At 38.9% G+C, this 15,092-nt stretch overlaps 1 protein-coding gene and 1 non-coding gene across 2 annotated transcripts; one reads left to right on the top strand and one right to left on the bottom strand.

Annotated features, from left to right (window-relative positions):
- Positions 1-3,682: 3,682 nt before the first annotated feature.
- trnat-cgu (transfer RNA threonine (anticodon CGU)) lies at positions 3,683-3,754 on the top strand. Its single transcript has one exon. It is a non-coding gene; the product is annotated as a tRNA-Thr (tRNA).
- Positions 3,755-8,500: 4,746 nt separating this feature from the next.
- On the bottom strand, positions 8,501-12,093 carry pla2g10 (phospholipase A2 group X). The gene is made up of 5 exons (XM_061027027.1): positions 11,933-12,093; positions 11,109-11,280; positions 10,365-10,471; positions 8,794-9,841; positions 8,501-8,763 (listed from the first exon to the last, which is right to left on the bottom strand). The coding sequence occupies exons 1-4, from the start codon at positions 11,967-11,969 to the stop codon at positions 9,693-9,695; spliced, it is 465 nt and encodes a 154-aa protein (XP_060883010.1). The 5' UTR covers positions 11,970-12,093; the 3' UTR covers positions 8,501-8,763; positions 8,794-9,692.
- Between the last annotated feature and the right edge of the window lie 2,999 nt (positions 12,094-15,092).

Here is a 15,092-nt window from a genome sequence, read left to right as displayed (position 1 = left end):
TACTTTAAAAAAGGTAACTAGTTGGGGCGCCGGATAGCCTAGCGGTTATGTCACAGGCCCCATTGTACGGAGGCTAGAGTCCTCATTGCAGCAGTTGTGGGTTTGAATCCAACCTCGGCTCTCATCTCCCTCTCTCTCCTTCCAACATTTCCCGTCTCTCTTCAGCTGTCCTATGAAATAAAGGCAAAAAATACTTAAAAAAAAAAAAAGCTAGCAAGCTCAACAGTCTAGACAGGCAGCGATAGCAAAAGTAATAATTCAATGGTTATGGAGAAATCTAACTACATATTGTAATGTATAAACGGTTGAAACAGTTAGCTAACACTTAAATAACTGGCAAAAGTATCGATTGAAGTAGTTAACAGTTGATACATTCAGTTCTTTACTTCTTTATTTCGATTCATCAATTGAAAACGTTAGCTCAGCTCAATGCTTGAAATAGTAAGTTAACGGACCTCGTGTAAACAGGAGAAATAATTACCTAACAGTGGAAAAGTAAACTTAGGGCAACGGTTGAAATATTAGGCTAACCGTTCTTCTTTCAAGTTGTACAACGCAATCAACTCTGGTTCTGTTTGCTACCGTGTTTTTTCATACTTTTTTTTATTTTTATTAGTGTTCTTATTTTTATACTTGTAGAGAAAATCATTTCTTACCTTGTCTTGCCGAATTGTGTATCTGCAGACCGGTGTTCAAATAAGGGCAGCATGAATCCAAATAAGTAAAATGAGTCTTCTGGCCATAAGAGCACAAGCAATGCAACTTGACTGTACCCGTTCCCAAACGTCGCCATGCCTTGTAGCTTCTGACATGGACCCCCTCTTGCAAAATGTCTTGTTGTTTGCTAGAAGACATGTTCATGAGCACGGTGTGTTTAACTCACAGTCTGGTGTAAAGAACTTTTAGGAAAGTTTGTTTGTGAATGGCGATGGGATGTTACCAACTTGGAAACATAATACACATGTGGCCATTTGTTCTTTATACTTTTCATGGAATATGCCTAATGTCCAGTAGGGGGGTTGGGACAAATTATCGATATTGTAATATATTGTCACCCTTACTTATTTGATACAGTCATCAAACAGCTGGTGCCAAATTTCTTCAAACTTTTTAATTTTCATAAAATTAAGGTGCAAAAAACATGAATCCCTGGCAACTTGACTCAATGTGTCACCACTTCATGACTCACAGGGTGAAATTGTATCACAATATATTGTATCACAATTCTCAGCATATCGCGAAATGTTTAAAATCGCAATAACATCGTATCATGACCCAAGCATGGTGATAATATCAAATCGTGTGGCCTCTGGTGATTCCCACCCCTAATGCATACGTCTACTTTACATTACAGCTGACCATTATGCACTAAACATTTCTGATTGTGTATGAAACCAACTGCTGTATACACAAGAAATCCATCAGTGAGTTGTCGCCATGTCTCCTTTTGTTTGGAGTAAGCGTTTTTGGTACTTTTGCACAGAAGAATTAAAAAAAAAAAAAAAGTGACCTCAGATTTACCTTACTATATCATAAACATCTTGATGTGCTGATTTCCAGACACTAAATGAAGGCTTCTCGAATGCATTGAAGTACTTTGAGATCAAAATCAAAGCCGCCAAAGATAACAAAGCTCAAAGAAATCCTGCCAGACTACAGTGCGTTATATCGCTTGATGATTAGTTATCAGAATTCTAAAATAGAAAATGTACTGCAGTCGGATTCTTCTTTGCATAACAAAAGGATGAGCTGTGTACAGAAAAAAAAAAAATCATGTCTGTTACACAGAGAAATGTTCTCACAGCATCAGGACACAGGAGTATTACTTCACAAGCAGAGCAAAAAATAAGATGATTTTTCAAAGCAACACACCAATAAATTATTAAATAGATTGGTGCAGTGATACTTGTTATTCTCTCAGGGAGTGAGCTGCTTGTTTTTGTTTTTTTTTCCACATGAACAAAACCCCATGCCCAATGCCCCAGATCCATGTGATCTCTAACTGCATACATATTACTGTATATATCAGGTTAGGCTGTTGCAGGAGTGAATGACTGGAAAGCAGGCGTAATATCATAAAATAAAATACAAGCCCCTTCCCTATCGCTCAGATTCACACTAGGATAAGTACTGTGCTTATCATTAATCTGTGTTAAGACTTTTAGTGCAGAAGACTTTCTTCTTAAGGGCAAGGAGAGCGTACATCTTGAACCATAGAGAATCGGATTGTTCTGCAAATGATCATTTCTGCCTTGAAGGTGTTGTGATTATCTTGTTGGTTCAAACAAAAGATGTACAAAAACAAAGCACAGTGATGTAATATTTTAAGCTCTGAATTAAATGTATCCATGTAGCGTATTCAACGGAGCCACTCTTTTGGTCTGTGTGCTACTTGCTTTAAGCAGGTCGAGGTGAATACTCCACATCTCTCACTTTCCCTGCTAAGTAACTCCCAACGGAAATGGGTCTTATTCATTTTTTTAACAGCCTCTAGGATATCTGATACAGAAAAAAGGGGGGGGGGGAAGCATCCTGCAGGAGAGCATTTATCTTTGATGTTTTGAAAAAGACAGACAGAGAAAAGCTGGAGTCGAGCCTCATACATATTGTATTGCTTGGAAAAGGAATTACAAGAAGCCTTTACTATAGTTATCTCTGTCTGTTAAATAGCTACTGATTCAGACCAACATTTTGGTTGGCACAGCAGATCAGCTTACACAATAGTAGTAAGGGTCCGACTCCCCATTATTGTAGGCTAATTATGTATTCAGCCCTCTGCTCTGGTAGATACCTTATGACAGTTTGACCTTGTGACCTTTTTTATACAGGAACAAGGAAACATTTCCCCAAAAGGGAACATCGTTTCTTGTGTCTCCTTGTTCAAAAACATATCATGGAATGACTTCAGTTGCTAAATAGCCTACTTGCGTTTATAGAGGAAATCTAAGACACTTTAGCCATATGACTTTAAGACACTTATGTAAGTTCATGTTCCCAAGAAGATGAACCTGCTTCAGCATGGGCACACTTGACCATATTGTCATCTCTCACATTGGCATTTTACTTAATTGCCAAATGGGACAAAGTAATTATGTGTAGGCTATGTAGCCTAAACAAACACCACGGGCATCCATCAAATGCTACACACGTCTGTAGACTGGTTATAATCCCTTAGTCCATTGACTACAGTGATACAGCTGGTGTTAGCCTACTTGAACTGGTGTAGCCTAAATCTTGGTCCTTTGCTTAGCCTACCCCAAGAATACTGAAAGCACGACGACATCGACGTGAACAGTTCATAGGCTATTAAAACATCGGGGAAAAAGGGAAAACCTTTCAAGAACGAGCTCTCACCTGGTGTGTGTCTTTCAGCAGCTAACACTGGGAGTAGAGTAGCAGAGACATCTGCTTGCCAAAACCATAGACTGTAAAAGTGAAACCTGCAAAGATTGACATTTTCAGAAATGGTAGAAGACAGCACCCCCTTGTGGCCAAATTGCAATAATACATGACTTGTCTAAGCCGCTCATACGGTTAATGTGTATGTGGAGGAGCAGGCTGTCGAGCACAGGCAGTAGTCTGTATACAAGTCTATACAAAAAGAAAAAAATATTCATAGATATGGCGCCTTCAAAATGACTAACTCATCATTAAAATGCACTATAACGCCGGGAACAGCGCAGGCGCGGTGGCCAAGTGGTAAGGCGTCGGTCTCGTAAACCGAAGATCGCGGGTTCGAACCCCGTCCGTGCCTTTTGAAATAATGACCTCAAAATGTGCATGACTAACTATATTCCATAATGTCTGAAATGTCTTCAAATCCGACTTCAAAACAAAGATGTATATTTGACAAGACATCTACAGTGTTGCAGTCCAAATCAGTAAAGATTGAATAAAACATCTCCTTGGTCTAGACAACATGTTTATGTCCCAGTAACTTCTCATTTGTGTAGGCCTTATTGTGTTTATACATTTAATGGCACAATTGTAAATGTACCATGTTAACATTGAAAGTAGCCAAATTAGTCAGTGATGAAAAACCATCTTCGTTTATAGACACAGTAGTTGCAAACCTAATACTTTTGTATTTGTTTCCGTTTCACCCTGCAACTTTGATGCACAAGCTGTGTTTAAAAATAGCTTTTAGTCCAGCATATATCTTCTAAAGTGAAGTTCAAAATGTAACAGATTGTTTTAATAATAACAAAATAATGTCTAAGTAAATCCACATACACCTACATCTGTCCAGTTTAATCACATATTTAATAGCCTACTATTTGTCATAACATTTCTATAAACTCCTGGAAAAGGATGTTTTAACATTTCACATTGTGATAATGGAACTATAATTATTCACACAGAGCTGACACTGATCCAGCAGATTTGCAGTTTCCTGGGTAACGCTGCATGCAGCAATAATAATTCATATCTTGTTCGTGCTGCAACAACATATCAAGCATTCCATCTGTTGAAGTGGCCCTTATTCAAATGTCGCATGACGTGAGGAGGGACACAACAGTGAAGCTGCTGCAGTGAGACACATCATCAGTAGTCACTGGGGAATTCCCTCAAACTGCCATCACTGTGATTGTGCGTTCAGTTGATAAGTCAGTACCTTGTTGTTTTTTTAGAAGATCAAGATGGCAATTTTTTTTTGTTGATGCTTAATCATGATGTTGCAAATGGTATTTGTGAAACCACATAATAGCCTAACAATGCAAACAAAATCCAGCAACGTTGGATGTAAATGTAGAGCTCTATTTGATACCTAAATTGATCATGTGAGCACCTAAGCATGGCTTTTGTGCATTGTCTAGTCAAGGCTGCTGTGATTGACACCTTTTAGTAAGCTCATTCTGCAGTTGCAGTAGCTTGTTCCCATGGTAACCTGTATGATTCTTTGAGAATAGTAGTGTAACTTGTAAAACAGTGTTCCCCTGATTCATGAAGCAATAAGACAAATTATCTTGTTTTTCATTGTCTATTCATTGTCTTCTGATGATGTTTTAGTACATGATATTACCATTCATTATGATTAAAAAGACAGTTTACAGCTGGCTAGAATGCCATCTGAAAAGCATTATAAGGGTGAACGCAAACCTACCGTAGAATATTACACAACCTCAGATTTTTTGTTTTGTTTTTAATTCACATGGAAATATGTCCAAAAAGTTTCATAGTTTCTCCCTTCACAGCTGCTATTTAAATTCAACATGGCAACAGAACAAGTTTCTGTATTGCCTTAGTTTTACTGCTCAAACTTTTACTTGCTTTTCTCAGCATTTCTGCAGAGCAGGTTGGGGGGCTGTTTAGTGCCAGCTTTGGGGGAAAAAAAACAGTGTTCATGTATCCCCATTGTGTGTGTCAGAGCTGCCCTTCCAATTAGGGAACACCACAATGCCGTAAATGTGCAGTCATGAGCAAAAAAAAAAAAGAAGGAAAAAAAAAAGAAAGTGGAGCTAATTGGCCAAATGTCACTTCAAGCAAAAGTTAGAACTTCTTCACCTCACTTACTATTCTTAAAATATATGACACCTATATTCCCTATATTTCCCCTGTCTCCAAACCCCTCAGGGCATTTACTGAATGTCTCCTGTCTTCAGGTTCTATACCTCAGCCCCCTGGTGGATACCTTGTGACATTTTGAATGATATTCATGTAATTCTAAAAACAACTTAAGCATTGAGTAATGGCCAAAATAAAACAAGGAAAATAAGGAGGTAAAATGAGTGTGTGCAGATTTCCTTGCATCATAGCAATCAGTGTTTCCATCACTTTTAATAAAATAACATTTCACTCATTTATTTTGATAAGAATAATAATTTCACCATCTATTTTTATCATGGCACAAACAAATCCTAATTATCTAACACTTAACCCACACATTTCATTCTTGTTATTCATTTACATTTGGTATTGAGCAGCACATAATTTTTTATTTTCATCTTCTTTTTTTCTTCCTCTTCAAATCAAACATATCAATATTGGAAAAAAAAAACACAAAGAAAAAAAATAAAAGAAGGAGGAGGAGGGTCATGCAGTTTATTGGAAGCAGGCTGAGATCTGCCTTTGGTACGCATTGATTTCCTTGTTAGTGTGGGCAGATTGTATTTTAAACCCAAGAGAGATTTTACACAGTAATTGCAAGGGATGCAGCCCATTCACGGTAAGGTGGTGTAGGTTACAGTACAGATATTGGAGCTAATGTTGCGCTAGTCTTGTAAAGCATTGAAACAAATACAAAGAAAGCTTTCAGTGTGTGTTTGTGACCAACCACACACAATGTGCCTGAGCGCAGCAGATCGCTTACCAGTAAGAAGTCGTATTTTGCTCCACACATGGTTGTTATTGTTTATGATTTATGCAGTTAAAGCCAAGACTTCATTGTGCATCTGGCTCTTGACTGGGGAGTCAAACAGTTGATTAAAGAACGCAATTAGTGTGGAACAGGTTCAGTCAGCTCAGCCGGACAGGATGAAAGAATGTGCTTGTTGTGACACCCACGCTGTCATGCATATAGCATTTCTTCAATAACAGGAATTCTTCAAGAGCACCACACAGCTCCAGAAAATGAACGAGGTCAGCTGAGTTTTTGGAGCTGGGATTGGTTAAGTATGTAAGTCAGCTGCTGGGCACTAGTAAAACATTACAAATAAAGCAACCAACTGAAACAGAGTATTACAAATTTTTGATCAGAGGGTAAAGTCCCAAGGAGCAGGGGCATGGGGGGGGAGGGGGGGGGGGTAATTCTGGGGTGCCGTGGGTCCCAGACTGAAAGCCCCAGGTGCCATCCCCAAAAGTTGGACTATATTATTGGCTCTGTGGCTCGTCAGGGTGGGCCATATGTTCAAAACAAGATATTGGGCTATTGCTACAAGTTTTAAGTCACTTCTTGGACATTTAAATGTAGGACATTTTCTTTTTTCATTGTTTAATACTGTGATTTTTTTGCATCTTCTCTGAGCCCTTTAAAATGAATTATGCACTATTGCTTTGTTGCCACTCAGCTGTGGTATTTAAACAAAAAAAAACGACATACAGGGCTGTGTCACCTTTATGTTACTCAAATGATAAAATAGTAGTTAAAGTAAATCTGATCAGTGGAGACAGAAATGGTACATAAATACTGTTTGTGACGCACTAACTTCATGCCACCCCTGCATAACTAAGTACCCAAGTTGAGAGACCCTATAGTCCAAAAAAAAAAGCCTGGAGATGCTGCTTCAAGTGAGTAGACGATTTCTTAAGGAGCTGCGAGGACTCACACAGATCATATATTACATATATATTAAGATGGACAGAGCACAGACGCCTGGGAGTAAAGTCAAAGACTCCCACTGCTGACTGGCTGCAGAAAAGGTCATAAACCTCTCCTCTTCAAGATTAACATAGGGGACATGATTCAAACTACAAAGTTAAAAAAAACATCAAATAAATTGACTTTGATGTCGCTTCAAAAAACATCATATCTGCGCAGCACGGGCCCGTTTCGTCCTCTGAGCTGCATGGTAGATGTGGACATAGGAAGAGGGTCGTTGTCGGCGTCTCAGAAATAACAAAAATATCCACAGTTAGCAGGAAGCCCGTGAGTGGTTGCCATGGTTGCTGCTTCTTCTTTCTGCTTCTTGGTAGATTTGCAAGCCAACGATGTGCATACTTCCACCTGCTGTATTTAAATGTAGACGTACCCAAGTGTACTCGGGCATGAAACAATTGTGCCTAATGTGAAAACGCCCTTAATTGTTGTGTGTAATGAATGCTAAGGAAGGGGCGTGTCATCAATTCTGTGGTTCAACCAGCCAGCAAATAACGTCGCCAGCGCAATACATCAGCGCCCATTCAAGGATATTCTGGCTTCAGTGCAGTACAACGGAAGGAGACAGAGATTCGCTGTCCATTTTAATATACTCAATGACACAGACACGTATTATAAGATGCTCGTACAAGTGAAAGATCATCCAGTGCCCGAGGAAAGATAGTGATTCTGTATTAATCACCTGCAGGAAACAGGAATTTAAGGCACACAGTTGGTATCGGATGAATCTTATATCTTCTATAACATAAGACCGTGTGCCCGCTGAGGGATGGACACAATTGGGTACGTGTTTGAGGGCCATGACCCCAGATTCTTATTTCTAGTCCTGGACTTTGGATCATCATCTCCCATTTCAGTCTACCCTCATGCACTTGTTCAACAAAGAAAATGTGTTTCCTTTCTAAACTTGCAGACAACGCTCGCAGATGGAGTGGAAGAGCTAATTAGTCAGATAGCATCTGGAAGAACTTCATGTACTGGGACACTTTTTACTGGGCGCGTGTGTGTGTAGAGGGGTGGGGTGTGGGGGTGGATGAATTTCCTTGACAGTTACACCAAAATGATCTGAGGGAGGTTCCCAGAGAAACCCAAAAACACTGAGGTAGACCATAGTAGAGTCATACTTCTACTTCTTACTGCTAAAAAAAAAAACCCATCTGAAGTCAATAACAGAACACATCGTACTTCAAAAATACACTGTTTTTTATTTAAATCTAAAAGTTGAAGACATCAATGATCATACTGAAAGTCAGCTCTCTAATTGTTTGATCCTGCAACAATAAATGCCTGAGACATTAATGTGTGAGATGGCACAGACAGGAAATTAGAACTCTCTAGAATGTCAAACCAAATGAAGTTCAACTGGTCTGATCACATTATTCTGTAGGAGTTCCTGTGCAAAATGTTTGTCTTGTTTTTGTTCTGTGAGGGAAGAGCAAACTGGAATACTAAACAAGATTAAGGATAAATGACATAACCCGAATGACTTCAATGTTTTCCTTAGCCCTCATGGAGAAGTTGGTTTAAACACAGTCATCAGTCACCATGGTGTGAATCAATCAAAACCATTAAAAGGAAAATGTACATGTGTGAGTTTTAAAAAAAGATTTCATCCCTAAAAAAGGTCTGAATCAGGCAGCAAAAAGGTGAAAGGCAGATGTGTCACAGCAGCTTAAAAATAGAAAAAAACAGAGTAACCTCAGTCTATATTTACTCAATACATTTCCAAATATTTTTCTAACCTTATAAATGAAGCGTTTAGTCACACTCATTCCAAAATCAACTACAGTGTTTTTTTTTAAATGGCAGGTAATCCCCTGCTCAGTGTTTTAAACGAATCAAAGTTCTGCTGTGAGGAGCGGCTATCTGATTTTTCCTTCCCCGAATAACACTCAACCTTCTGGTAGAGCAGCGGTTCTCAACTGGTGGGTGGGGACCCAGAGGTGGGTCGCGGAGCCATTTAAAAGTGGGTCGCGAGTGTGTGCCTGGGGAAAAAAACTTGTCTGTGAAGCACTTTTTAAACATGTTTGTTTTGTTCAGTTTCTTGCTTCTGTCACATGTTTTGTACTGACTGAGGTCCAAACTGCACAACTTCTCAGTAAATAAATCTGATTGGTCGAAAATGATCCAAAATTTGGCTCGCGATTTTTAACCGAGGAGTTGGTGGTGGGTTCCGAGAGTGCTATCTATATAACCACTGTTCTACTCTACAACACCTTGTTATATACTGAATACGATTCATAATCAAAGCAGTATTAAGACACAATATATGATTGTCTTTGACTGCATAGCAATGGCATTACCATTGGTCCATTGTTACTGTAAGCATGAAATATTAAAAAGAAGCACCAAAAATCTGAGTGATGCACTTATTGCATCAGCTAATGCTACACATCGGTTTGTCGGTGCCACAGAGAAAATCTGGCCAGAAAGAATACTTTCGTTTGTAAGGTGCTTTTCTCAAACATTTGGCAATTTCTCTGTCACACTTGCACAGCATCTTCTTACAGTTGTCCTCCAGGTCATCTGAAAAACAACACAAACATATTTTGTCAGTGATAAACTGATATAGGGTTGCTCAATAAATCGGCATACATTTGAGTGTTTTTCTCCTTACGATTGTGACATTTTTTCTGATTGTAATGCTTTATTATGTTCCACTTTGTACATTTGGTACATTTCTCAGAAAAACCTTTTAAAGTCTGACAAATGACAAGGACCTGAAAGTAACTGTGGAAAAAAAAAGAATAACAACCCTCTCGGTTTTTAGTACCTGGAAGTTTAAACTTCAGAAGAGCTGGTGCTATTTATGAGCAGGAAAAAAAAAACCCTGTTTGTGGGTAAAATATACTATAAAAATCCTGTCCTCCAATCAGAAACTGTTCTTAGGATATTTGTAGATCACACACTGCCTCACTTCCAGTTTTCTGTCATAAGAGTTGTATTTTATATGCACCACATACAGAAAACATCTCATGCATCCTTTCAAAATATAGAAGACTTTAATTTGATGCATACAGCACATTAAAAAAAAAAAAAAGAAGCATACCACACTCAGCTGTTTTGTCGTCACACTCCCAGTGATACTGGTCTGTTTTGGTATGGCAACCCAGTTCTTCTGCGTTTCCATAACAGCAATCGTGTCTGAAGCAACACCTTCAGACAGAAGATTTAGAGTCATTTTAATTTGAAAGGCTGAGCTTGACAACACTGGTTCAGGAAAGCAGTGGATGAACAGTCAGTATGGTCTGAACCCCACCAAGGCTATTTTAAAAGGCAGAGCAGGATCACCGCATGACTTCCAACAACTGATAGTTAGCAGTGTACCGGTCTCAGGGGGTTCTTTGTCCCGCGGTGAGGAAGGAGAAGCAGGAGACGCCAATTAAGACTTGGGTGTGGAATTTTTTGGGCCTATTTTAGAGTACCCATTGGGCTGTGTGAATGTGTTAAATTTGGACATGATTCCCTCCTTCCATCCCATCGCACACTTTGTGGTTGCGGCTAAACGGAAACAGTGTGTACTCTTGCTGGATGGAGACTGACTGAGAGGAAGCTAAGGAGGTTGGAATCATGTGCAAGTAGGTTCTAATCATCACCATTGCATAATGAATGATATACCTCCTATGACTTAAATATATAGGTGGGAGATATATAGAGTGTCAAGTTAAGTGTTCACTTTCTGGTACATGCTATCATCAATTTTCCGGGCAAAGATTGTCTTTAAGAGAAGCAGCCTTGCTTTTGTCATATTCTCTTTTTTTTTTTTTGGATTTGTATTTTCTGTGGGCCTCACCAGTCTGCTTTGTCTTTGGGCCAGCCTTCACCTCCCAGGCCACAGTAGCATCCGTACATCATGTAATTCAAAGCATTTCCCCCCGTGCTGCACTGGATGACTCCAGCCAGCTCATGTAAACCTCTTCTTGTCCTCTGGGACTTGCGTGTTGCCACAGAGGCCACTGAAGCCACTGCAGAGAGACATAAAAAACAGAAGAGGGAGGGAAGCAAATGATCAAGTCGCAGTTCATTTGAAACCCATGATAATTGTTTTTTTATGCAGTTATATCCTGCAGGTTTCAGACAGTATACATCCACATCTAAACGTCCACTTTGCATCATATACACTGTTAGTTTGAAGGCTGTTCTTTTTTGATTTCCCCTCTTGTAACCTCATTTCCCATGATGAAATGTAACCCAAAACTGGTCAGGCAGGGAATCTGTCCCACTTAAATGTTAAAAGTCAGGTTTTTTTGTTGGATCTGTAAGAGGAGATGAGTGTCTGTTGTTGTACGCTTCATTGGCAACTATGATGGTTGTGAAAAGAACAGGAACACCTATCTGTTTATAGTCCACACCCCTCTTTAAAGAGTTTAAACATTAAGTGCAGTTCATTGTTTGTTGTACGTCTTCATTAAACACGGTAATAAAGCCAAACTTGCCCGAGTGAAGTCAGCTCAGTCTGTTTGCACTTCCTCCCTGCGAATAACACCTCCACTTCGCACAAGTAAACACAAGCAGTTGCATCAGTTACCTGGCCTGACTCCCTCTGTGTCCTCACAGCTACTTTTTTTTCAAATTCATCAACATAACCTCTGCTACAAAGTAAGCAATCAAACTCACCTGATAAGAGCAGAAGTATCCAGTGAAACGCTGCCATGGCTCAAAGCAGGCAGCTGAGCTCCACACAGTGTTGCACACTTTCACTCTGAGCGTGTAGTTGTGAGTGCAGAGCTTCTTTTAGAGGCTGCTCGAGTAATCTCCTGAGCATCACCAGTGGCCAGAGGTTAAGTCAGAGTTTGTAAAAGTGTACGCCCCCTGGAGGACAAAGACAGGTGGTGTTTACTACTAATACCTGTAGTTCCGCCTCTGCTCTAAAGAACTCAAGAGATACAACCAGTGTTGGAGCTTTGATACAATGAAATAGTTGATAAGGAAAAGAAACCCAACATTTTTAAGACATATTTCATTCAAATAAAATAAAAAAAATTCACAATTTCTATGAAAATGTTGTCTTTACATTTGAAGACCTCAGCCATGGAGATTCAAGGGTGTAGCACAAACATAATGAAAAAATAAACATTTCTTGACATTTTACTTTATAACGACAAAAGTGAAGAGAGAAAACTTGGAAATGGTGACCCCCCCCCCCCTCAGTTCACAACCCAACTTCATATTTTTACCTTCTTACTGTATTTGTTGGGGATAGATATAAAAATAATCCATGAGTAAACATTAGTCTAGTTTCAGTAGATTTCAGTAAGCTTCAGAGCTATAGTTGGTGCTAACAAAGCACTTTTTTGGGGGGGTTATGAAACATGTTATGGTTCCGCCTCCTCACAAAAAAATGCACCCAGACTTGCAGATGATGGTAATTACACACTAATGATATACTTTTCCCAGACTCAATCTTCTTTTCCGCTTCTTTCGCCTCCTTCCCTTTGTGAATAAACATGTCAGCGGGGGGAACAGAACAGACCCTCCCTCTATTCTACACGCTGGACTTTCTGTAGCTCATCATTATTGTCACAGTGATTTACTGACATGAGCTACATCCGACTCAGTAGAGATTGTTTATTTGACAAATTGTCGAACAAATTTGAAAATGGCACGCATAGTGCCATATCACTGCATTTCATCTTTGTGTTCTGTTTCCTGGATGTGTTTTTATTTTATTTATTTTTTTAGCTCTGTGTCACTGGACTCCATTGTCATTCATAATGTAGTAATGTCAGGGCCCCTTCATCATAAAAGACACTCGCTGTGGGTCCAGATAACAGGGGACATACTCGGTTTTTTTGGGTGTAATTTAGCTCCTCAGTGATGCTCCTGCACAGGGAGAGATAAGCGCCTCCTCCTGGCAGTAATGAGAGCTGCCACTCTGTAAGAGGAAACGCGCCCCTCCTTGTCTGTGTATCTGATTATTTCCTGCTCTACCTGTTCATCCGGGTTCATCCTCACAAAACACACAGGCAGCATTCAGATCATATCAAACTGAAACATTCAGCGTCAATGCGAAGCCGTAGTCAGGCCAGAAATGTGTAACGCTGAACTCAAAAGCAAAATCCATGACTGTGTCTGTTGTTTTATTCCTGAAATCAACCTCCTATATGACAAAAAGATTGTATTTGTTTTGAAGTAAGATTGTACAGAAAGAACAGTAGAGTGAAATGAGGAAAAGCATCAGAATAAATAAGAGAATTCTCTGTTAAAATTTTCTTCCAGAGGACAAACTGAGAGTACTTCAGGAGCAACATTTTGCAAAGAGACATTAAAATAAAAGCCATCCAAATTCTCGCCTTTTTTGTCATTGTAGAATAATATATTTTACCTTTTAAACATAATTTACTTAAAGGGTTTTTTGTGTGTATTAGTACCCCAGAATTACTGCATTTTTTTTTTCATGATTAAACTGTTTTCCAGCAGAGAGTCTGGATAAATTATTCCTAAATGAAAATTTACAAAACATAAAGAATGCAAATAAGTCCCAAAAATTACGAGAAGTAGCCTACTAGGATACCTATCTGCTTTTTCACACAGGCCTATAGCGTAACACCTGCTTATTAGAGAAATAATGAAGAGAACAATCCGAGAATAGGTTTCTATGCCCTCCACAATACCTAAAAAGGTGTGTGAGGTTCAATGATAGTGATGGTATGAATTTCCCCCATGATACCATCAAAACATTTCTATCATGTGCTGTAGTCAAGACAGTATAACTCCTAAAGCTTAATAAGCCATCAAATAATACAATTAGAAAGACGGAGATAATTTAACATGTCTTTGATTAGAACCAGGGTGATCTGATGTGTTATGGTTTGGTGTGTAAAACAAGGGAGGTGGACCCAAGTGCAGAAAAACCAAAAATATTTATTTAAACAAAAAGGCCAAAGGCAACAAAAACTTACTTACAAAAGTTCAACAAAAAACACACGGATCAAAACCAGGGAGCCACAGAGGAGCAGGAGCAAAAAACTGACATACCAACGAACGACATTCAAACAACATACAACATACAACAATGAACTGACACGGAAGGGAAGAAACACAGAGACTAAATACACAGGGGACTCAGACACAGGTGAGACTAACAAGACACAGGTGAGGACGATCAGGGCAATCACACAGGGAAACACACAGAGGCAGGAATACAAGAAACACTGAGGACACACAGAACTCAAGACTGATGAAAACACACTAGAACATAAAGAAACACTGAAAATACAAAACTAAATAATACCAAATCATGACATGATGCTCACATTTGATGTCCTTTACCTCCACTTTGTGAACCACAGCTCAAATGTATAGGAGCACAGGATCTCAGAGGCTGGATGTGTTAAGATATAAGGAGAAAAGTATTGAGCTGTATTTTTGAATTTGTAATGTAACGTAATTAAAATGTTAAAGAAGAAAGAACAAGGAAATCACTGAGATAATATTTGCTGAAGAAAAAAAAATAGATTTGTTTTTCAATAGCAAAACGAAAATGTTGAATTTTTTCTTTTGCATTTGCAGTTGTCATTCTCATTCCCCTATTTAAAGCAAAATTAAACAATAATACAACTTAAATGTGTGCAATATGTTTTTAATGTGTATACCTATTTTATATTAATGTACAAGGAACATATACTAATAATCTCTACTGATTACTATAACTGATTTTAATTTTTACTATCAGAAAAAATGCTGGTCCATTGATCTCAGATTTCTTACTGCAATATTAGATGTTACCACAGGGGTGCAGCACTGCTCTGGAGCCGACGTTTGCTCTACCACATGT

The sequence above is a fragment of the Labrus mixtus genome, chromosome 20 (assembly GCF_963584025.1).
Source record: "Labrus mixtus chromosome 20, fLabMix1.1, whole genome shotgun sequence".
NCBI lineage: Eukaryota > Metazoa > Chordata > Actinopteri > Labriformes > Labridae > Labrus > Labrus mixtus.
This window is presented reverse-complemented; position numbering and strand designations above follow the sequence as displayed.

What these genes read in the sequence shown, in the direction of transcription:
- pla2g10 (XM_061027027.1), bottom strand. Translation starts at nt 11,969, where the DNA reads ATGGCAGCGTTTCACTGGATACTTCTGCTCTTATCAG. An exon ending in GATACTTCTGCTCTTATCAG is followed by an intron (nt 11,281 to 11,932) that starts GTGAGTTTGATT and finishes GTCTCTCTGCAG; the next exon opens with TGGCTTCAGTGGCCTCTGTG. An exon ending in CCCAAAGACAAAGCAGACTG is followed by an intron (nt 10,472 to 11,108) that starts GTGAGGCCCACA and finishes TTCTGTCTGAAG; the next exon opens with GTGTTGCTTCAGACACGATT.